The sequence below is a fragment of the Anopheles stephensi genome, chromosome 3, assembly GCF_013141755.1.
Source record: "Anopheles stephensi strain Indian chromosome 3, UCI_ANSTEP_V1.0, whole genome shotgun sequence".
NCBI classification, from domain to species: domain Eukaryota; kingdom Metazoa; phylum Arthropoda; class Insecta; order Diptera; family Culicidae; genus Anopheles; species Anopheles stephensi.
In genome coordinates this window covers 33038022-33060601 of record NC_050203.1, presented here as the reverse complement: position 1 = coordinate 33060601, position 22580 = coordinate 33038022, and the positions used below count along the sequence as shown (strand labels likewise).

General features: G+C 41.0%; 1 protein-coding gene across 2 annotated transcripts in view; it reads left to right on the top strand.

The window, feature by feature from the left end:
* The window catches only part of LOC118509566 (tyrosine-protein kinase Drl-like), a 65698-nt gene that overhangs the window by 487 nt on the left and 42631 nt on the right, over window positions 1–22580 (top strand). Inside the window, exons 1-3 of one of the 2 annotated variants that reach the window (XM_036050327.1) lie at window positions 77–539; window positions 661–1221; window positions 17110–17237. In XM_036050327.1, coding sequence (XP_035906220.1) covers window positions 1044–1221; window positions 17110–17237 — 306 coding nt within the window. In that variant the 5' untranslated portion in view covers window positions 77–539; window positions 661–1043. Of the gene's footprint in view, window positions 1–76; window positions 540–660; window positions 1222–17109; window positions 17238–22580 lie in introns of those variants that run through there. The other variant, XM_036050326.1, reaches the window with a different exon arrangement.

Genomic DNA, 22580 nt, shown 5'->3' with positions numbered 1-22580 from the left:
TGTATGTGTGTGTGTTTGTCTGTGAGTCACCGCTTGTACGTGCATTAATATCTAATTGCGAACAAGCGAAAACAACCGATGAGCCGGCTCGTCCCAGTTGCCATAATGCCTTCAGGTGCCGTCTGTTGTCCACCGGAGTTGAAAGGGATGAGTGAGTGAAATAATTCATTACGTGAAATTCGGCCTGGATAAGCCCGGTCCGGATATCGGGCGGTTTGTCGCGAGCCACTGCACAGCTCTGCTACTTCCCTTACCCCCGCCCCGCCCAGACAGTATCACGATTCCGGATTATGTGCTCGAATGAAATGATGGTAATTAAAATTTCAAAATTTTAATCCAATCGTGATGAATATTCATCAGCACTTCTGCAACAACAGGCCGACAGTGACAGTGCGCGTGAATTGCGAACGACGAATCGTATAGCGTGTGGTGCGTTTCGGAATCGGAAATGGTCTCTGCTGGCCAATAAAGCCCAGTGAGGTTCCCTTGTGCCCGAATAGCCTCTGAAGAGGCGGCTCTCTAAGTGATCCCTTGTGTCGGTAATTAGTTGTGATGAGTGAAATTGTACCGAATGGAAAGAAGATAAATTTAGTGAAAGAATTGTGAAAATTTTAATGTTCATTGTGGCGTTTTTTTTTTTGTTTCATTTGCCCATCACAGCATGCCGGTTGTGTGAAAAGTGTTTACAGTAAATATTATTATGGTTCTCCGCTAGCAAGCAAGGAAATGTGTTCCTTACGTGGTTTACCACACTCGCTGTGACAAGTGTTTTGCTTCCCAGGATGAAGGGTGTGTTGTGCCATTCCCATCCTACCCTGTAGCCCTTCGACAAAGCGGTGCATCGTCGTGTTCTTTTCTGAGGCGAAAGCGTGTGCTACTACTACTACAGCTACTCACAGCCAACCCTATTGCTTCAATCTCTGTGCTATCTGATGCGGTCCGGGTTGCCATGGTTGCATCCTGCTGCCGGTGAAGCTCGTGGTAGCATGTGTGTAGTACGGTCGCCGTTGGTGTGAGAGTGCCTTTCTACGCTTTGTCGGACGATGGTGCTGCAGACAGGAACGATGTCCCTTCGGCAACCGCTGCGTAACGTCATCGGTACACCGTCATCCACCGTCTGGCGGTTGCTCCTGGTGACGGTTCTGCTCTGTGGATTACCCCGACCGGTTGCCGGCTACTTCGATCTGTTTCTCAACCACTCAGAAGTGATCAAACTGATGGGTAAGTTTGGTTTTTTTTATGGGCCAAATGCCGATTGTTGATTTGTTGTGCAGGGTTGTTCAGACGGAGCTAATAGGACGGTGGGTTGATGTGAGTATATAGGGTTATAGCTGGATTCGATTGTTACCGGGAACGTTCGTTGCTTATTTTAAAATGTCAGAATGACAAAGACCATCATTTTAAGGTGGAAAATTCTGTAAAAATTTCCGGTATTATATAAGGTTTTAAGAAGGAATTGCAATTAGTAGTTAGTGTTCAGTACAGATCTCAAAATTGAACATTAATGAATGCTTTTTGTAATAAATTAAATTAAGAGTTATTTAAAAATCCTTGAAATCTGGAGAATTTTCTCTATAAAAATGTGTACGATTTACAAAGACCCAGTTTATTTTATTGGCATCATTAACTAGATTTCAACTTTTCTCTTTAGTTATTTAAAGTAAATAGTTATTGAAGAAATTTTATTAACTTTATATTCAATTAAAGTTTCTAAGAAAATTCAATAAAATCCAAATGTTTTTGTCTTTACTTGAGTAATGTTTTTAGAGCCAAAAGTGCGGGAGATAAATTTTATGGTCACCTGCCTCCATGGACAACATTTGAAGCTTGCTATGCATTCGTTGTACTTTGCTCAAAAAACTCCTAAAAATGTGGCGATTTCTTCAACTCAGTCTTGTAGTTACATCAGCCAAGAACCATTCACTCCGCAGGATCAGGAATTTTTCATCTTGCGTTTCGTCCTTGGCTCTTGAATCTCCAGAGGTTTTGGATAGCCATTGTTGATTTGATTGATTGAAAATGATTCCATATTTGGCGCCGTTACCTGTCCTCCTCATACTATTGAAGCTAAAGGAGAAATCAAGTTCAGAAAGCTAGATATAGCAGAAGGCTAGGCCTTTCAATGATTTAGTGCCTACGAAGGCGAAGACCTTCCAGCTGTTTGCATTTTGGTGGACATAAGATTTAAGTATTATCCAGAGCCATTAACTTAGTCCCTTAGTCACTCCTCTCAGAGTTACAGTGACGGTCAGAAGTATAAGACCACCTATCTTTTATTAAATCGTAAAAATGGGTTTTTATTTCATTTTCAATACATCGACTTAGCATTTTATTAAAAATTGGTGAAAGTTTTGGTGAAACCGATCCTTGATCAATGGATCAATCAAGAAAACAATTATAGGTGTCTTATTGTCATTCTCGTGAAACCATGGCCAAACCATACCATACAACTAAGTAGGACTATTAAAAGTATTTTAAATTGGAATAAAAGTTTTTTGTACAGATTCGAGCAACCCTTTTCTAAATTTTTCAACTGTACTACTTGTACTTGTCAAGTTGTAAAACTTTGATTTTTATGTCAATATTTCATCTTTTTTTTGTGCTGTCTGGTGGCCGTGGGGGGGCCAGAAATAGCAGGGCGAGACCTCTTGAGGTTGTAATGCCAGAGAAGAAGAGGAATGCTTAAAAGTTGTATCGAAAGCAGTAGCTTCAAAATCGGAAAGGCCATCAATGTATATGCATTTTATAAAACTAACTTAATTTTAAATTTTTTGAAAAACTGATAATATAAAGTGAGGAATAGAACACGAATGATCACAACTGTCAACGATTACAAACCTCCTCAGAAGGTTAGAATTCAACCAAAGCTCTGCCTATTTCCATCCAAACAACAAGTAAACATATACAAAAACACATCATCTCCCACAACAATTACCGCCATTTTGCTCGGGTCAGATAGTAACAATTAACCTCCCCACATTAATCCTGCGACCCTTTTGCCCTCCCCGGTAGGCTGAGCGTAAGCGTTTCGATGAAACAATCAGCAAAAGTTGTGGTGAGTTGTGGCATGTGGCCTCTTGCCATGACCGCAGAAAATAAATCTTTACCACCCTCGCCCGGGTGAACCCCACCTTCATCCCCATTTGCTCCGCAACTAAATGGAAATCAATCAAGCAAACGTACAACCATTTTCATAACTTTGATTTCCTTTCACCCCCTGGACGGCCAGGACGGTTGTGAAAGGTCCACCGAAAGATGAAAGGGAAATTAATGTTAAAGGGATGGAATTTAACGAACGGTCAGTTGCTTAGTTTGTCGAATGCAACGGGGTGAACGCGAACCGTCCTTTAGTTCCCTGGAGATAGGGAAAAAGGGTGTAGAACACATTTCCTGCCCATCGGGCGAGGCCGGTAACCCTTTAACCCTCGGATCGCTCTTTAAAGGCATTATCCGCACGGTCGGTGCGACCTATCGTCGCTGGACATGAAAACAAGGAAACGATAAATCTTGTTTTTTTGGGGGGTGAATTGAGTTGTTTACTTTTATTGGGAATGTTTTGAATGGGAAGACATGATGGAATGTTTTGAGCTGATGTGATTTTTTTTACGGTTTTAATGGCTTATTAAAGTCGTTTTTTACTTAAAAATAACTTGAAATTGATTAACTTTGTTAAGGTTATCTTTGTTAAATGAATCCTAAGGAGAGAGCACTTTGTCAAAGCATCAAGTACTGCTTATGCTTCAAACAACCCTGACCTCAAACGATCGGAGATAAGCACTGCTTAATTCTTACCCCAGTTATTTTCAATCAAGTCCGAGGCTAAAGCAAGAAGTATATTTAGACCGTTCGTTTGCCCTTCACTGCGCAAAGATTATCAATCCACAATTTCAGATTCCGGAGAAACCCTTCCTAAACAACACCAAACTCTCGCTGACCGGCCGCTGTCGGTAATCCTTGCCTACCGAGAATAGCAAAAAGGGACACTTGCCTGGAAATTTAACTTCACACTTAATAACTCGTTACGGGTGAGGAATTATTTATGGCTCCGGACGCAAATGAATCGTTGCTGAATAAATTATGCCTAATCAATATTCATCAGCCCATCCCAACGCTCGGTCGCCGTTGGCCGATCGGTACGCACGCCATCTGAACCGATTCCCATCATTATCGACAGCACTGTAAAAGCTCAGTGACCACACAAACACACGCACACACACGCAACCTTTATCTCGCGACTGTCCGGCTAACGAAGCTAATAGTCTTTACCACAAACACATTTTGCCGACGGGACCAAATTAAGCATTCAAACACAAAAATCGGTTTTCCCGTATCGAGCGACCATCGAGCGGGGAGTGTCCTGGCCGGAGACACTTAATGTATACCGCGGGCGACCACAGGATAACGTCGCATTTACGGATCGAGGGAAAAAAGAAAGGCGGATGCTAAGTGAGGTCCACTTCTCGTGCTGCTGCGTAATGGCTAGAAAAAGTACATTTAGGGTTTTGTTTAGTTTTTCGGATAAATGGTTGAGGTTTGGTTGGATCTAGTGTTAGATTTAAATGGGTACAGGATTTTAAATGATAAGCTTTGTCTATATGATCTTGGCAAATGAATTAGGTTGTGTTATCCATACTTGAATATATAGTGAAATTTTTAAATTACCTGACTTTATTAGTCTGAGGCACTAGCTAGACCCTTCAATGTATTTGGTTTTTTTAAGTACTCCAACTTCTTTTTGGCAGATCAGTTATCTTATCGTAACTCCTATAAGGCAAGATGTGTGAATCTAGTATTGGATTTAACAGATCATTGCTAAATTGAGATGGCAGTGGTGCATTCAGATAGTTGATTGCGATATCGATAGGGATAGATGATATTGAAGAAGAATTATAATATAAAGGGTAAATAAAAGATAAATTTTGCTTTTTTTACAAGACGATTCCCGTCAGGGTTGTATTCAAACAGGCAGAAACGAAAGCAATTTAGGGCCAAAATCGATATTTATTCTCGTAACGAGGAAGCTCCATAGAGGATCCACCTTTCTGTGAAAGTATTTTCAAACGATTGTTATGATCAATGTTAAACTTACACTTTAGATGCCTTAAGCAGCCGTGTCATCACTTACTAGCTTAAAAATGCAAAAATTATAACCCTTGGTGAAGGCATGGGAAGGTTTCGGTTGGTTATTTACCTGCCAAATATCCCTCAAGGTCATCTAATGTCCAAGAGCCAAGGCGAGGTTCAAAGGTTAGTAAAACCACAGTAGTACTTTTTATTGAAGCGGTCCGGTAGACGAGGCGACAGCGGCACTGGTTTTCACATGGCAAGACCGAGGTTCAAATCCCATCCAGGCCGCGTCCCTGTACGCTAGGCTGAACACACTTTGCTACGAGTAAAATCAAGTTACAGAAAGCCAGAAATGGCAGGCCGAGACCTTTCAAGGTTGTAGCGACAAGGAAGAAAAAAAGGAATACTTCTTATTAGTCAAATGAACTACAAAGCTCTGGAGGACCTAGGCATCACTGTGGTTTAAGATGCTGGATCCGTAATGAATTCAAGAGTTTATTTCAGGAAACGTCTTGGACGATTTTTTTGGAATTTGCTGCACAAAGCTATCCCAAATCTCTGAAACCTCGATACCTAAACCTTTTGATCCACGATAGTAAAGCATTAAGATAGATGGATAGGTCTACCTCTACTCCAAGTCCCGTCTACGGATAGACAATTAAACTACGTCGTATGAATAAGTCTAGTGATCCATTAAATGGCCAGCAGGATCTAGTAGGTCGTTAAGTCAAGATGAACATATTTTTTGGCGAACTTTGAACAGAAGATTGGCTCACTTTGAACAATAAGAGTACAACGGGGCAGTTATTTTGTACCAAATTGTTATCTGAATTTTTTCTTGGATTCTGAACAGTAAATCATTATCCTTGCTTGACTTATAATTTACAATGTAACAAGCTAGTAATATATTGCTAAGAAACAGGTTGATTCCATAATACTTAGCTTTCAAAGCAACTTATTAAATGCTCAAGACATCAGCTTTTGACTTTTTTAGCGGAAGGACTAAACAGGAGACAGTAGTCACTATGATAAACAAGATATTCTGGTGATCTGCCTCACCACAATCATATTGGCAACTCTGCTTATCAATTGAACTAGCCGACTTGCCTCAGGTGATTCTATTTGTGTGTTTGTAGCAAGACTACCTTACAGGTATAGACAAGTGCAATATACTTGGATTATTTAAAGAAAATCATGCATTTGTTTTAAATTTACAAGACACAAACATAGTTAAAGTATGTCAATCAAATTATTTTCTAAATCTTAATTGATTTAAATTTATTATGGAATTTATTTCATTTGCAAACATAGTCACTTACAGACCTTCAAAGGAAATTTTAAAGTCTTTTTCAAGAAATCCTCTACTCGTGAAGTGCTTCAACGTTGCCATCTATCGCAATAATGGCTATGCCATTCTCATGCGCAGAAAGACTGTTTCCGCGACAGTGGTAACGATTTGTTGATAATTTTATCGCACCGCTGCCATTCCCCAACAATGAACAGGTGTTTTGTGATACAATCTCGCTAACGACTGTTGAGAAATGGTATAAATGGTTTCCTTAAGCTCCGTTTCCAAACCCAAATTGAAATGCTAGGTGGGTGGAAAGAAGTACATTTCAAAGGTGATAACGAGTACGACAATAACATTGTCAAACCATTTAATAGGAGAGGCGGCAAGAATAAAACATTACGCCAACAATTTACTTTCGCTTTTCCTTCATTACTGTTGCGTTTTGCTGCTGTAAATGATTCAACCATTAATTTGATTGGTTTGCTTTCCAAGCAAATATCGCACACGAACCCGCTATCACGAAATCTGAAATGTGATGTGACTAATGGATATGTTTTTCGCAGCTAAATTCTTATTTCATGTGCTGGTGGATCGTAAATAAAACCACAAAACACTGCCCGCATTGAAATGGCTGTATTAAAACGGCTCCATACGTTTAGCAGTCAGGAGCTGTTATCGAAGGCCCAAGTCGAAAGTCTCAATTTTCTTAAAAGCCCTCCTTAAACCCATCGAATTGGTATCGATTTGCTCGAGTAACAACCACGCATCGTCGTCGTCGTCATGTGTGTAACTAGCGTAAACACTTTCATATTTTATGGCCATTTGTCAGGACGGATCGTGCCGACAAGTGATGCGTGAGCTGTAAACACAAATCGCCACCAGTAAATGTGTGTGTTGCTGCGTTACGGTGATTGCAGATCTGTAAAATGGCCTCGAGTTAGGCCCTCTGTTACGATTATGCCACTGCAGTGGCTTGCCATGGTAACTGTGACTGTGCTGATGCCCGTAAACACTTCCCATACAATATCCAATACGACCGCGGCAAAAACGTACTTATCCGCAATGATAAATCAGAGGGAAATATAATAAAATGATACGCCAAGAACATATTGGTACTTCAAGACTTATTACAATACTGTTTAGTAAAATAATTAGAAGCTGCAAAAATAAGCTTAAAGCATCTTAAATACACAATAATACGAATTAATGGACAACATTATGTCTCCCATCACTTCGAATCGAGTGGTAGCAAAGCAACAAAAACGCTGCGATAATGACTGCCGTGGTTCCGTGACGCTGATGCCCAGTTATCTGCACGATTTATCAATTTCACGGCTCATAAATTTTTCCACCAGCTCATAATTTCCTTGGTACGGGTTTGCAAGCTCTGGCGAAGTCAATTGACCAGACCGACGGTTCGATCGCCGAACGAGTGATAAAACCTGAAGACAATGGATCTGGCAAAAGAAAGGCTACCTCTCAATGAAGAGCTTTTGTTTGTGATTTTTTTGAGCGAAACACGCTTTTATAGGGTATTGATTGTGCTCTCTGTTTTTTTCTTCTTACTTAATATAATTTGTATTAACTTTTTAGTCTTATTTCTGTGCGCTGGTTATTTTTTGGTTTAAATATTCCTCTTCGATCAGTTGGGAAGAAAATCTTGAGTTGATCTACAACGCGTCGCTAAAGCGAAAAGGACCAGCAAAAACATATTCCAGCCGGATTCCAAGGCGACCATACTGCAATGCGACTTTCCCATCAACAGTCAGCTTACCCGTCGTGCCATTCAAGGAAAAGAAAAGGGCGATTCAACCCATCCAACCGAACGTCCAGTCTCGATTATTGTCTCCCCTCCCTGGACACCCGTCCACGGCGGCGTACATCTTATTTCACCATAAATCGACATAAATGTCACTTGAAATCAATTTATTATCCGCCAATATTTATTGGCATGACAAAAATAGCCCGTCCCGGTGCCATTCTCCCGAGCCTGAGAAACGCGCAAGTAGTCTGGTGAAAGCAACAGCAAACGAATAAGGATATCGACCACGGAACATCTTTTGTAAAGTTGCGTACAGTTTAGTGGTGGCGACACATACATACACAGAGGAGAGAAGGAAATTATTTTTTTTGCGGTGGAAATTGATTTTCTTTCTCACCACTTTTTTTTGATAATGTTTGTCAGCATACGGAACCGAAGGACAATTTAAAACTTATCGTGCGGAATGATTTAGCGGTCTGGTGTGTTTGCTGCTGTTTCGTGCAAATTGTGTTTATGGAAATCATAAGTCATGCTGTTCTTATTTACTTAGAAACGGGCAGACCGCACGTCTGATTTGCTTTAGTTAAATTTAACGTGATGTAGTGAAATAAATGGAGAATAGCTACAGGTTAAAACTACTTGTGATAGAAATTTTTATGGCTTAGTTTAAGTACCCATTTCTGAAACTTTGAAGAGTTTATGTAGCATTAATTATTTGGATTCAAAGTACAAATAAACGTACGAATTGTTCTATGCTAGGCTCTCGCTAAAGAAGAAGAAATAATCCTAGAAACCTGGTCCTGATGTAAGTCTTTTACAATATTGGACAGTTAAAATGAAAGCCAGCAATGCTAGAGCTCCAGAAGATATGATGATGTTGGGAAGAAGCAAAAATAATTGACACCTAAACTGGTCCGCTTTATAAATCTAACTCAGATATGTTTGAGAACTGCTAGATTTTGAAGGACTGATGCAAGAGTGACACTCTAGTTACGAGTGAAATCAAGTTCATTAGATAGTCTATCAAATGGAAGGTCAAGGCTTCTCCAACTTGTTATTCCAAATAATGAGAAGAAGTCCAGACGCTCCATAAGAAGCGTATATTTTACCAAGGTTTAAGCCAATGACAAAAATCTTTCTATAGGATTAAGTATCCCAAGGTTCAAGTTTGTGATGCGTTGGGCTGATGGTTAGGTTGTCCTCGGGCAAGAAATTGTCATACGATCTTTGAAGATGGAATTCTATCAGAATCCTCATCCTAGCCAGTAGAAGGCTACCAGGGCTCTCACCAGACAGGAGGGCATCATAAGCCAGGCGACTCCGTTAGTCTCACTTCATAGATGATGGCACAACCAAGAAATTGCCTAGAAATCACCGATAGACATTAGGCTTCCTCGAATTAGGAACCTCGTGCAAGGAGATTCGTCAGCAGAATTCTTGAACTCCTCCGGTCAGCAGTTCTCTCGACCAAATCTGTAGCTGATAGTGTCAATAAAATGGCGAATCAAGGTCTTTGGAGGCTTCGAGCAGAATGGCAGTGAAGCCCCTGTAATTGTGGCTCGTTTGAGATTTCCCTCATCGACGAGGCCCACCTTACCAACGTGACCCCGAGGGGTCACTCCTTCCGCTTCTAGGTTGATCCGTCACTGAGGCCCCAACTTTCGCTTAAGGCCTCCAAGGTGCTTGATTCTGAAAGCAAAACTCGAGAAAGCTTTGACTTAAACTATCTCCACAGTTAACGAAAATGTAAGACATAAGATGCGGTGAATTGCACAAAAACTTGTTCAATACCGATCTAGATTTGATCGGGAACAGTTTGGGCAGGTTAAGGAGTTAGAGAGCTAGAATAGCTGTTCATCCTTTAAACATCTTTTTCAGCCCTAATATATTAAATTTCTTGTTGCATTGATTCGGGTATTAGACAATACTATAACGGGTTTTTTTTATTAAAAATTGATAATATACCCTACATCACATCTGTACTAACAACTAACTAATGCGCCCAAGGCCTCTTAGTTTATTAAAGCTTAAAGTAGCTCACGTTTCAGCCAACCACATTTTCACCAGCATGCATCCATCAACCACGCCCCCGATAGATCATGTTATATTATGACCCGAATCTTGCACTCTACCCTCCACATCAAGCAGAATCGGGGGCACACATTTCGCTCGGATGCTCCACATCCACGACGGTGACGCAACCATGTCATGCTCGGCACTGTTTCAGGCAGAAATTTTCCCCTAAATATCATCATTGTTCCGTGCCACTAGGCATGACGTCTCAAAAATGTCACTCTACCCTATGCAAAGCCATCAACATTCTTCCAGTTTCCAAGATCAGACGAGTGGTGGTGTGCTCACAAAACGGATGCTTTAAATCGATCTCAAAAAGAACAAAACAAAATGAACTTAAGCAAAAAAGGAGTGGAACAATTCTTCCCTTCAAAATGTCCTCTTCTTGAAGTTCGATGGTACATACGTAATCATCTCAGTACAATTCATTTCTCCGAATCAACCCGAGACCCGGGACTTTTCAATCAACCCACACACACACACTCAAGCCCCAAAGCCGGTCAGAATGGGAAAGTTTGTTTAGGGCACCGGACGACAAGCGAGTCTGTGTCATCAGGCGCTGCTAAAATCACAACGGATGTTTGTGTTGGATGGTTCCGAAAATTTATCTTGCACCATCGTGACAGTTCGTGAATTATGAAGCATGGCGGCTGCAACGGCAGCGCACGACACGGCCGGATCGTTTAGTAATGGGCCAAGGCTGGCCTAGTGCGCTAGTTGCTGCTCTGATGGGTGAACTGGTGCCTACCCAACCGAACTAACGATTCTACCAAGAGCTGAGTGTCGGAGTGCTTCACAAGATGGGCACAGTTTCTGGAAGATAGACACTGAACATACTAAGCCAGTAAATTCTAAGCAGGAGAAGCTTTTTAGCCGCCCTAAGGTTTGTTTGTTGGTTTTGCAAAATTACATGCATTTTATTCACTTCAGCTATGAAGTTGTATGATTTTATAATTTTAGATTGCATAGAGATCTTACGTCCAGAGGAAACATTTGGATATCGTTGACGCCACTGATGAAGGAAGGAACTAGGAAGGCTTTTCGATGCTGGCAATGATCCAAATTGCATCTTATTATCCAAAGAACTACTTTCGATATAACCTACAAATACTATTCACCCTTCAAATCGTGTCATAACCATCAGGAAAAGTTTCTGACGACCAGAACTGGAAGCTTCAGTTTGAGGGCAGCCTGCCAACACAAAATAGTTGAATACATAATTTCGCCAAACAAAAAGGGCTCGCTCTCAGCACTCTCCAAAATCCCTGAAACTACCTTTCAGTCTCTGTTGCCAAACATAAAGTTTGTGGTCCACAAACAACGACACCAGACTCCCCACTACTAGACCCGCACTACTTGTTATTCTTCTGTAAATCTTAAGGCTGTATAAGATAAAAAGCTACTACCAGAACGTCAACTACCTCACCAAATGCGAGCCCATTAAACGTTATCTAAATGCAATTTATGAACAGGAACAGTGACGTCGCTAAATCCGTACTTTGCGTTCCTCGCCCGGAACGAAATCCATATCCCAGATTCGGCTGGCTCAAAACCATACTCACACACACACACTTTCACCAACAAACATCGCGTTCTTGCAAAGTGAACTCATGTGCACACAGGGTTTCCTGATGTTCCGCCAGGAAAACAGGAAAAAAGCAGGACTTCAATATCGCTTCTTCGCTTCGCCACAACGGAGGCCGCAAAACGCAAACGAAAAAAGGCCTGGGACAACATACTCCGGGGGGAAGCAAAAAGTAAAACAAACCTTTTATGCAACGTTGAAATTTTATGAACTTTCCACTGTGAAGACTGCGTGAGCGTGCGTTTTTCAGTCAAGCTTTTTTTTACTGAGCTCTGTCTTGGGAAGATTTTTGCTTTCACGCATCATAAACGCAATCTGAATATTTCATGCAGTTCGCTCTGGGTTTTTTTCATCCTCCGGTTTGTTTCCTCCATTGCTGTCTGTTTCTGTAGTTTATTTGGAAGAGTTTTTGTTCGGAGGGGAGTTCACGCGCGCGAGTCGGTTTCTCGATGCCGTTCGGGGAAGCTGGAAACCGTGGCGTAACAAAACAATGATTTTAAAAAATGATCAAACGTAAATAAACGGTTTTACCTTTTTATATCGTTTTGCGGGATGCTTGACACATGCCAGAGGCGTCCCGCTTCTTGTGCTGGCATGAGCGCGAGCAGTATAAACTGCGTAGCTTTGATGTTGCATACGGTGCCGGATATGCATTTGACAGCGCGCCTGTTTTTGTGGTGGTGGGCAAAATCTTTCGAGACATTCACCCAAAACTTCACAAAACGGCCCCGTTTACGGGTACAAATAAAATTTTCAAAGTTGTAGGCTGGCAATGTTCATTATCGTACTGCTCGTTGTGAGGTTGTGAGGTTAAGCCGCAGCGGTTCTAGATCAAATACTTTACTTTAAGTACTGTGTTTCTCTGAATTGTTATATTTATTCTGTAAAGGGCACGAAACTGGATGGGTGCTCTGCTAAGTAATTTGTGTTTCAATTGAGAGGATTTTGCTACAACTTCCAAGCAAACCCCATCAAACGTCAGCCGTGCGTTCACTGTTCCATCACCGATAAGGAGCTAATTTCGGTCCATAATTCCATATTACTTTCCACGACTTACTTTGTCTCGAGGTGCCTCGATCTCTCCAATAGCGACTACCCTACGTCGTTCGAGCTGGAATTATTTCAGCCATTCAAACATTGTGATGGGCTGGAAAACTTCTCCCACCATGGCTTATTTTTTTCTTACTTGTCTGCATTAACCGGCTAATTCCCTACACCCCGAACACCGAGTGTCTCAGTGGCTCAGACCACTGTGAGACCGACGAACCTAAATCCCTTTTTGTTTCGTTCTACATAACTGTCTGATAAAAAAAGCGGGAATTCAAGCACCAAAGGATGAGATTGCTTTTGTGAGTGCGCAAAAATTGCGTCCACGCAACTCACTTGTGTTTTTCCCCCTATTAGAACTTGCTCCGAAGACTCAAATCAAAGTTTGCTGCCTTTTGTGAATTTTTCCTGTGAGCCGTTCGCACTCACCTAATGGTACGACCGAACCCTCGGGGTTTTTGAGGTTCCCTATTTTTAGCATTGTTTAATTTCAATCCAACCATTCCACCACGTGCCGACAGAGAGACTGGAGTAAGGGCCGCTTCATTCGCGTCCTGCCCGCGATAAGACTTGCGCCAACGAGGTCTGCCTGTGCTTCCCACAGGATACCCACCTTCGCTTGCTCAGACTCTGACTGCGTGTGTATTCGGTTGGAAATATCTCGCTTGAGCCTGCCACCTACCTAGCCCTCACACCTATCGGCGATGACGACGACGGTGTTGGGTGCTTGTGCCCAACGAACCAAAGATAAGTTTTTGTGGGATTTGCCAAAACCCGGAATGTAAAGGCGGGATCCTTTTTCTAGCACGTCTACTTCCGCCACGTGTCTATCGCTTCCATCTCCTGGACGGGATGCTCCTACCAAGAAAAGGACATACCACACTTACGATATCTTGCCTCGAATGGCAACAAACTCGGAATGTATGTGTTACGAGGCACTACAGTCAAGCCGGGAGCCAAACAGCAAAGGGTTTCCAGCTATATTCAATATTCCATGATAAATAAAATTGATAGTGGCGTCTGAGTGTTTCCGAACTGACTGACTTGACTGAATGGCGCTACTTGCACACACACACACACACACGCCCGAAACCTGACTGACGAAAAGCGCCTCGAACTGGGAAGTAGTTTTTCGCCCAACTCGTCCCAACATCCCAGCCCCGGTCGCCATATCCGGTCGCAAACTTTTCGTCCGGGTGAAGATGATAATTGCATTCCGGTTGTGAATGTTTCGCAATTTCTCACATTGTGCCACTCACAACTTAAGGTCTGCCATCTTCGCCTCACCTTTCACTTTCAATCCATACTCCAATACGTTCCTCCCATCCTCCCTCCGAATGACTTGGTACGTACATGTGCATTTGGCATCGTGTGAAGAAGGAACACATTTTATCAATATGGTAATAGTTGGTGCAAAAGTTGGTCACTTAACATAATTTCCATCATATCGTCGTGCGCTCTCCGGGTTTTCGGTCCGAAAGCGTCAGCGAAGGCTCAACGAAACCTTTCGCAACCGCAACGCATCACTTTTGGTGAGGGATTCATTTTCGAGCTTTCCGAACGTACGTACAGGAAATTATACAGTACAGCGCTGGGGGATAAACTGGGAAGAAAGTTTAGGTCGTTCTGTGGGACACTTTGGCAGTAAGCAAAGTAATGTAAGTGGAAGCAAATTTTACTGATGATAGCTTAGAAAGTGTAGGTCGCCGATTGTGGATAGGTGTAAAAGTTGGAAATGAGACCCGAAAGAGACTTCTTCAATTTGTTATGTCATATTTTAACAGTTGTTTTTACTAAAAACAGTGAATCATTTATAGACAGGTTTCAATAAGTTCTCAATCCTGTTTAACTTCAACGCCCCAACATTACCAAAATTGACAAGCAATTGAATCTGTTTGAGGCTCTCCTATTACTTCCGAACATTAGTACAATAAGAACCTATGAAATGATTAATGGAATAGAACGCTTGGGAATGGTAATATTCAAGAAGTGGTAATGAAACCTCAATATTTAATTAATTTGAATGAAATTGATTAAATCAAATTAAAATATTTTGTATAACAAAGATATGCATTTTCTCTCTCTCTCCATCTCTTCCCCTTCTATATCTTTATCTTTGTCATGGATTCTCATCAATATAGGCAGATCAAAGCATCACTATGAGTTTCATTAGCAGAATTTAGAGTTGTGCTTCAGAGGTACACTGAAAACATCTGCTTAGAATATTTAAATGTCTTCAAGGAATCAATCGCTTTTTCATGAAATATCGAAAAAAGACGCAACGTTCAAGCAATTACAATTTTCGTTGATATATATTGACGAAACAACTCTAAATATGGCCGCTCTACAGGTGGTTCCATCTGCATCATGGCAGATGCGGAAAATGTTGCATCGACTTAGACAACAACTCACAATGATCCTTCAACAATTTATTAAAATAATCAATAATAAGAAAATCCCTCGCATAAATGAGACCCATCTACCAATTCGCCAAAGACAATGGTTTTATCCTTTGATTCCACATCCCTATTATCCTTCTCCTCTAATCTCGTTCCATTGTGTTGTCTTTGGCTTAAGGGTTTTATGTAGTGCTACAAGTGACCCGTTGACGGAGCAACAGCATCCGGAGTCATCGAGGACAATGTCGTAAAACGGGAGACAAATTTATTAACTGCAACAGTGTTCTTAACCTCCGTCCAGCTTTGATAGAACGAGTTCGGTCTCGTTGGCGTTGGCATCGAAAGTGAACGGAGAGTCAATCCTCGTGAATAACGAAGTCGCTATTGTTGTTACAAAGTGGAACTCCCCGAAAATTTTTGAATTCGATACTGACCTTGTCAAGCTTGAGCTATGGCACTATTGGGCTGCTTGAAAAATACTGTACGCAGACAAATGTTTATGCTATCCAGACTGCTGTTTTATACTTGTTTGTATAAGCCCAGAGACGTTACAAGGAATGATGGATTCCGTTACTCCGTTACACACCCGAACCTCAGAATCAGCCTACCACCATTACATCACTAGACAGCAATAGACCCGGACCGAAACCTCGAATATTCTCCAAACTCAATTCAATCAACTCTAAAAATCCGGAAGAAAAGTCCTGTACAAGAATTCCGCAAACATCGTATTCAAGATGGTGCTAGACTCCATAATTGAAATATATATTATTATTAGAAATCATTCGCACATTTACTGTATAGTCTAATAGCTCAGCCCTTCGTTCGACATACAAAACATTTTAGTCAAAAATCACTCATGTGGTGTACTTCATCCAGTGTTAGGTCTGGAGCATTCAATCGCGTCATACATCCAATTCCATTTACTTATTCTCTTAATACCTTCCAACACTCTGCCATCGTTCTATGCCAGGGTTCTACCCAATATTATTACGAGTACGTGTAATAAACTTTCCTAACTACATACACCCCTCCCGTCTTTCATAAGGAAATGAGAAATTTCGAGTCAAGATTCATCGCACTTTCGGTTGCCATTTGTATGTATGCATCTGTGTGTGTGACTGTAGCTGACGTGCTTCATTCCATCCAACGCGCTTTGTTGTGCCTGAATTTCCCTTCCCGATGCTAAATTACCAAACACCGTAAAACCCTTACAAACGGAACCGAGCACACACACACACCCATCGAGCTCACTTCACGTTTTGTTGCTTAATCAAGTGAGACATGTTCCGGTGCTGTTGCTGCTCGGTGCCACATACGTGTGTCGTTTGTCATTCTATTTTATGTGGTACCCGCTGTAACGTCTGTACGTAACGCAGCATTTCCGACATGTACTAAAAGCTGATTCCACACCGAATCTGAAAGCTAGCATAGCGATCTGTTGCTGCCAGTTACCGTAACCCTTTCCACGGGAGACCATCGGTTTGCGCCGGAGAGCTTCCACCAGTGCCTGGGAGAAAGGATTTTGCAACAATTACGCAACCCTAAGGTCTGAAGGCGCCGTCAGCAAACACTTCCGTACGGGTCGGGAGCTTTCGGGAGACCTCATTACCTGCTACCAACGGGGTTAGATATTTTATTTTAATTACGTTCGGAAAAAAGGGAAGTGCGCCACAAGACAAAGACTCCTTAATTCCATTCTACATTTCCTGTACCACGGACGGGACATAGGTTTGCTTTTCGTACTGTGGTTTACGATGCTGGCGCGAGTATTTTACAACATGTTTTGTGAGCTTGGTACAGCTGCCTTCTTTATGCTTTTAAATAGCGTTTCGACACACAGTGAATGTAGCATGAATTTAATGTTTTTCCCTTAATTTTTCAGGTATTGAGGCAGATCTGTTCTACGTACGCGATGGTGCTGTCAACGATTATGCCATGAGCTTCGTTGTACCAATGAAGCCTGGCATCGATTTTTTACGCTTTTCCTGGCAAAGTCGCACCGCATATCCGGTAAGTAATGTATAAAATACGTATTTGTTTTTTTTATAAACAAACGAATATCAAAATCTTGATATCGCATCAACTAAAGATCCTAAAACGAAGATTAAAAGATCCTTACAAGATGAACAAAATCGACAATGGCTGTAGCAATCAACGATCTAGTTTCCGTTGAGCAGACAATTGACTGCGAATTCAAACAAATAGGGTATAGTTAAAGATTTATACAAAAAGTAATAGGAGATTAAGCGAAGAAGCTAAGTTGATGCAGATTTATAAAATTTTGTAAGAGTCCATGTAAGAAATCCAATATCTTTCCGCCTGTGTTGTTTGGTGCCATTCTCATGACATTGTCAGCCTCCCGGAGCCTTGCCAATCTAGTTCGCTGCACGATTGGGTGAGATCATGGTGCAGCTTCTACTCACATATTGTTCTTTCACACACATAGATAAAAAAAAATCGAACTGTGGATCCTCTTAGGAGAAATGTTGATAAGACGGTTTAGCAAGTTTTGGGCAGAGTTCAATGCTCAGAGGCGTATGAGAGTATTGATACTATATATGGTACTACACAGTCCCAGCGCGACAATTATTTGGACTGGAGAAGTTGTTTTCGGTCCGGGGGGAGGTCGGTTAGGCCGAGGCGACAGCGCTGCCGGTCTTCAAACGTCAGGATCCCATCCAGACCGCCTCCTCGTACGCAGGTTTGACTACTTTGCTACGAAGAAAATCAAGTCACAGATAGCCAGAAATGGCAGGCCGAAACCTTTCGAGGTTGTAGTGCCAAGAAAGAAGAAGAAGTAGTAGTTTTCAGTGCTGTCTTTCAACTTTTAATATAAAGGCTTTTAATATAAACGAGATGAGATCAACAATGATGCCACGATCATTTTGGTGTTCGTTTTGTTTATCTCCAGCCCGAGATTATGTGCTGCGTACTCGATCCGTTCGTAAGCCTCTGATATACTGAAGAACCTCAAACCAATCTATGTAATCAGCATAAGCCAGCCTCTGGATAGGACATGATTTCTGAAGCTTCTTTCTCCTGGTCTCGGATATCAAACCAAAAGTATTTCCAGAAAATTTAAGCATACTGTTTATTATCTGGAATTCCCTGCGCTTATTACTTGAAAATATGAATTTGCTAATTTTTTGCAAATCAGATGTTCGTAGCTCGACAATTGTACTGGAGCATTCATAATAAATTGTATAGTTCTTTAACTTATCTCTCTCTCGATCTCATCTTAGCCTAAAGATCTCTTGAGGTCATGTCTGCCATTTCTGGCTTAATGAACTTATTGTAACCACATAGTTGGATAGTCAGTCCTCACTATGGGCCAAAGGCCCAGATGAGATTTGAACCCCAATCCAGACTTTTTACTTAAAAGTTTTTTTATTAAATAAGTTTTAAATGATATGACGCTCAAGCATTATCCCAAGGTCCTTAAGAAATAGGTAATTAATAAGGCCCAATATGGTTTAAATAAAAGAAAACTATTTATTTTTTCATTCAAAATTCATGTAGAATTGAAAGAGAACAAGTGTTCAGGTAATTAAATTATAATATATAAAATATGTTTACTCATTTTACACAAAACATGTTACTTATACGACAAGTCAAAGTAAGAGCTGCCAATGTACATTATGCAACAAAAACACACACAAATTTGTCTATTCCTCGTACAGCATACACTTTCTATTCACCTCACTTGCAGTGCAATGATGTGCGATATGGGATGAAAATGCAGACAGCTTGCCGTATCGGCTTACCGAAACCATATCCCGTCCATGCAATCAAGCCCAATCGTTCGTGCTGCACCACAATTTTTGCGTTTCATCACGTTTATGATGTCTGATCGGAATATTCTCTGCTACTCACTTTTTTTGCTATCGAAAAGCTCCTCCAGCCCGAGCGTGTGTGTCAGTCAGTAGACACTACTTTTGTGCAAACAGGAGCGTGTACGCAGTGTAAACAATGGATACCGATTCTGCACCATTAAGCAGGAATTGCATCCGACTATTTAGATGGTGCCGGGCAACAAAAAAAAAAGAAAAGTACCGAGAACAGGTCTTACACTACATCCTTTGCGATAGCCATCGACGAGAGAAGAGATATGTTGCGGATAAAGCCGATGATGCCGATGATGCTGATGGCTGGGTTGGGTGCGGGTTTTGTTGGTCGTGGTTTGCTTGGCCATACATGCTTTTGGCGTTGATCCCAATCCCAAGCCGTGGTTTCGGCTCGTATCTTTTCCTCCAGTTTTTTCCGATAACGAACGGATGGAGGAATGGCAGCAGCACAAGGAAGTGTAACGCTGCATTACAATGAAGCTTTGCAAAGGGATTGGAAATTGAGCGAAAGCTTGGAAATCCTTCTTTTTTTTTTTGGAAGGGCATGTGGTCGTGCTTGTTTTTTCTTAACACGTACCGTACACGTAGCCGACCAAGGCTATCGTTTAAGAAAATCTTTTAAGGCGGAATATTAGCCTTTTTTCCTTCTTCTCTGCACGGTATTACCTCATGCCTTGGAAAACTTGGAATCATTCTCGGTTGTTTTCAACAGTCTTTTCCTTTAAACGCTATCACAATACGAGGCCTCAAAAAACGTTCAATCAAGATGGGTCTAATTTTTTTACAGCCCTCTCAAATGAGGTTTAGGTACGGTAAAGTGAAATTATTCCTCCTTCAATCAATAAAATTTCCATACTTTATTATTATCCCTGGGCAACAACAAAAAAAAACTATCGTAATTTTCCTCAGCTGTTACAAACGAAAGCGGACACGATGACATTCGTTTAGGTGCCGCACTCAAAAACACTGAATCGTTTTTTTTCTCGGAAAGTTTGAAAGGGACAGCCGGAAAATGCGGCCCACCCAGCCACGAACTGGGTCAACCTAATTTGCACTGCTAAAACCTCAACGGGAAGTTAAAGGAAAATTTAGCCATCATTAAGCCAACAAAACGCTTGCCTGTGTGGCTGGTTGATAAAGTCCTTAGACCCGAGAGGGCCACACCACCGCCCCAAAGTCGTGTTGTGCTGGTTAAGGACAATCCCTTCAACAATCGCCCCGATAAGGCAAACAAAACTTTGGGTGACAGTAATAGGAACCAGTGAAAAGCAGTCGCGGTAAAAAAAACTTTTCCTTCCGTGAAATGTTCTTTCGTTTCGCTTTCCTTTCCACTTGCTTAGCATGTCAATGGGCGTGGAAAATGAGGAGGAAGGAATGAGATTTTACAACACTTCCAACACGGATTGGTACGTGGGAATAAAGAAACGGAAGAAAAACACCCTTGTGTGGTTCATTTGAGCGTTTCTGGGTTTACATTTGTATTTGTTGTGTTGTGTGAGTGTTTGTTTTGTGAATTTTTTCTTTCAGTTTGCTTTGTGCTTACACCTTCCACTGGCAAGAGTTGGTCCGGGAACGAGTGTTCCATTAGTGTGCTGTAGCAATTTTCCGTTTATGCAAATGATTCGATGACAGTTTCGTGTCAGAGTTTTGGTAGTGGGTTTGTTTCACCCGGCACTGGCAAAGTTTTCGGTGGTAGAAACACGCGAGAATGAATAGATAGAACAACATTCTCAGCTGTTGTTGATTTTAAGTTGTTAAAAGAAAAGCTACTTAAAAGGGCTGTGCTACTAAACACGCTAAAACACGCATCGGATTAATCGGACAAATCTTTGCCGGTGGAGAAAAAATGGGAAGAGAAACAAATGTTTCCATTCTCATGAAGAAATGTACAGTGGATAACATAATTATATGAAGCAAAAAGGCCGTCCAGGCTGTCCTGGACGAATAAATAAATAATTGCATGAGCAATTTTTGTGGTTGCTGATAAAAAGTAATGAAATAAGTAAAATAATTAAAATAATATCAAGAACGCCATGTCCAGCAATTTTTTAAATGCTCAAAGTTTAACGTGAACAAAATGGTGCCAATTATTAATTTATAGAAACTCGAAAAAAGTATTGAAATATGTTGTTCAATACATAACATTCTTTCTGAGATCTATACATCTTCTAAAATTTGTTAAAATAAGTTTTAATTGTTGACTTTTGCAATTAGGCCTTTAATTCGTGAAGTTAGTATTAAGATTTATCCAAAATTTTGTAACGGGAATGTAAAATGTAATGCTGCATTTCTAATTCCTTTTTTTCGTGTAATGTGTCACTTGGATTGCGTTTCCATATCCGATTATCGCATTTCGTTGGTTGTTATTTCACATTAATGTACCTGTTTATATTGGTCGTTATTTAAACAGTTTTCTTCGTTTATTATTCTTGTTAATGATTTATTGTTTTTTGTTTCAACTTCTTTTATTGCCTTCTTATTCACAATTTAATCAATAGGCCGTAGACAAATGCAGTATGTTCCAGCCAAATTGAACAGTTTCTGAGGAAAAAAAGGAAAAACTTGGAACTAGCGAAAAATTTATAAAACTTTTTTAACGCTAGCTGGAACTTCTTTTGAAAATTCTTTTAACTTCAATAAACAAAATAGTCCAGAATAGTCCGGAAAATTCAACAGGAATGCATTGGTTGTATACAGCCCGATTTTTTTTAATAAATGTTCTTTTTTTCAAAACTTTCTCTCCAAAAAAACCCTCGTCGTAGATTTTTATCTCACTTTGATTCGTTGTTCAAGGAACACTTTGCGCAGCATTAAAAATGCCCCGATTCTATTGTTCGGCACGAATCATTACTTCTTCTTATTCTTCTTCTTTTTTCTAACAACCCCGTAACGTCATGCATGCCATTTCTGGCTTACTAGACTCAATGACACCACGTAGTTGGAACGGTCCGGGTTTAAATATATAAATAAATAAAAAGTTTTAAAAAAATATTTAAAATTACCTAGAACATCCTCACTGTTCGTCTTTTTAAGTATTTGGTTTGTGCACCAGAAGCAAGTGTTCCTACAGTTATGCTGTGCACTGTAGCCCTCTTTTGTTACCTGAAAGATCCTCAAAGAAAGTGCTTCAACCGGAAGATATGGTTCCCGCTTCGCAATGGACCAAGTGGATTAATTTAAATCAAGAACCAATTCTTTAGTGCAAACACTCAACCACACACAGGCACACATACAGACATACATATGAACATTAGAGGGGAAAAAATAGAGGCAACTTCCGTTTTCCGTTCGACAAATGGCCATAAATTTCAATTTCGTTCGATACGCTCCAAACTCCCACCTCGATCGGGTGCTGACCGGTCTGTATTGGTGGTATCGGAAGTCGGAAAATTCGGTATCCAACCAGGAAGAACGAACGAAAAAAAAAACGACACTTTGTGTGAAAACCCCAAAGTGCGGTTTGTTGGCCTTCCCTCCGGTCCGCACGATTGCCGGTGCCATTCGAAGC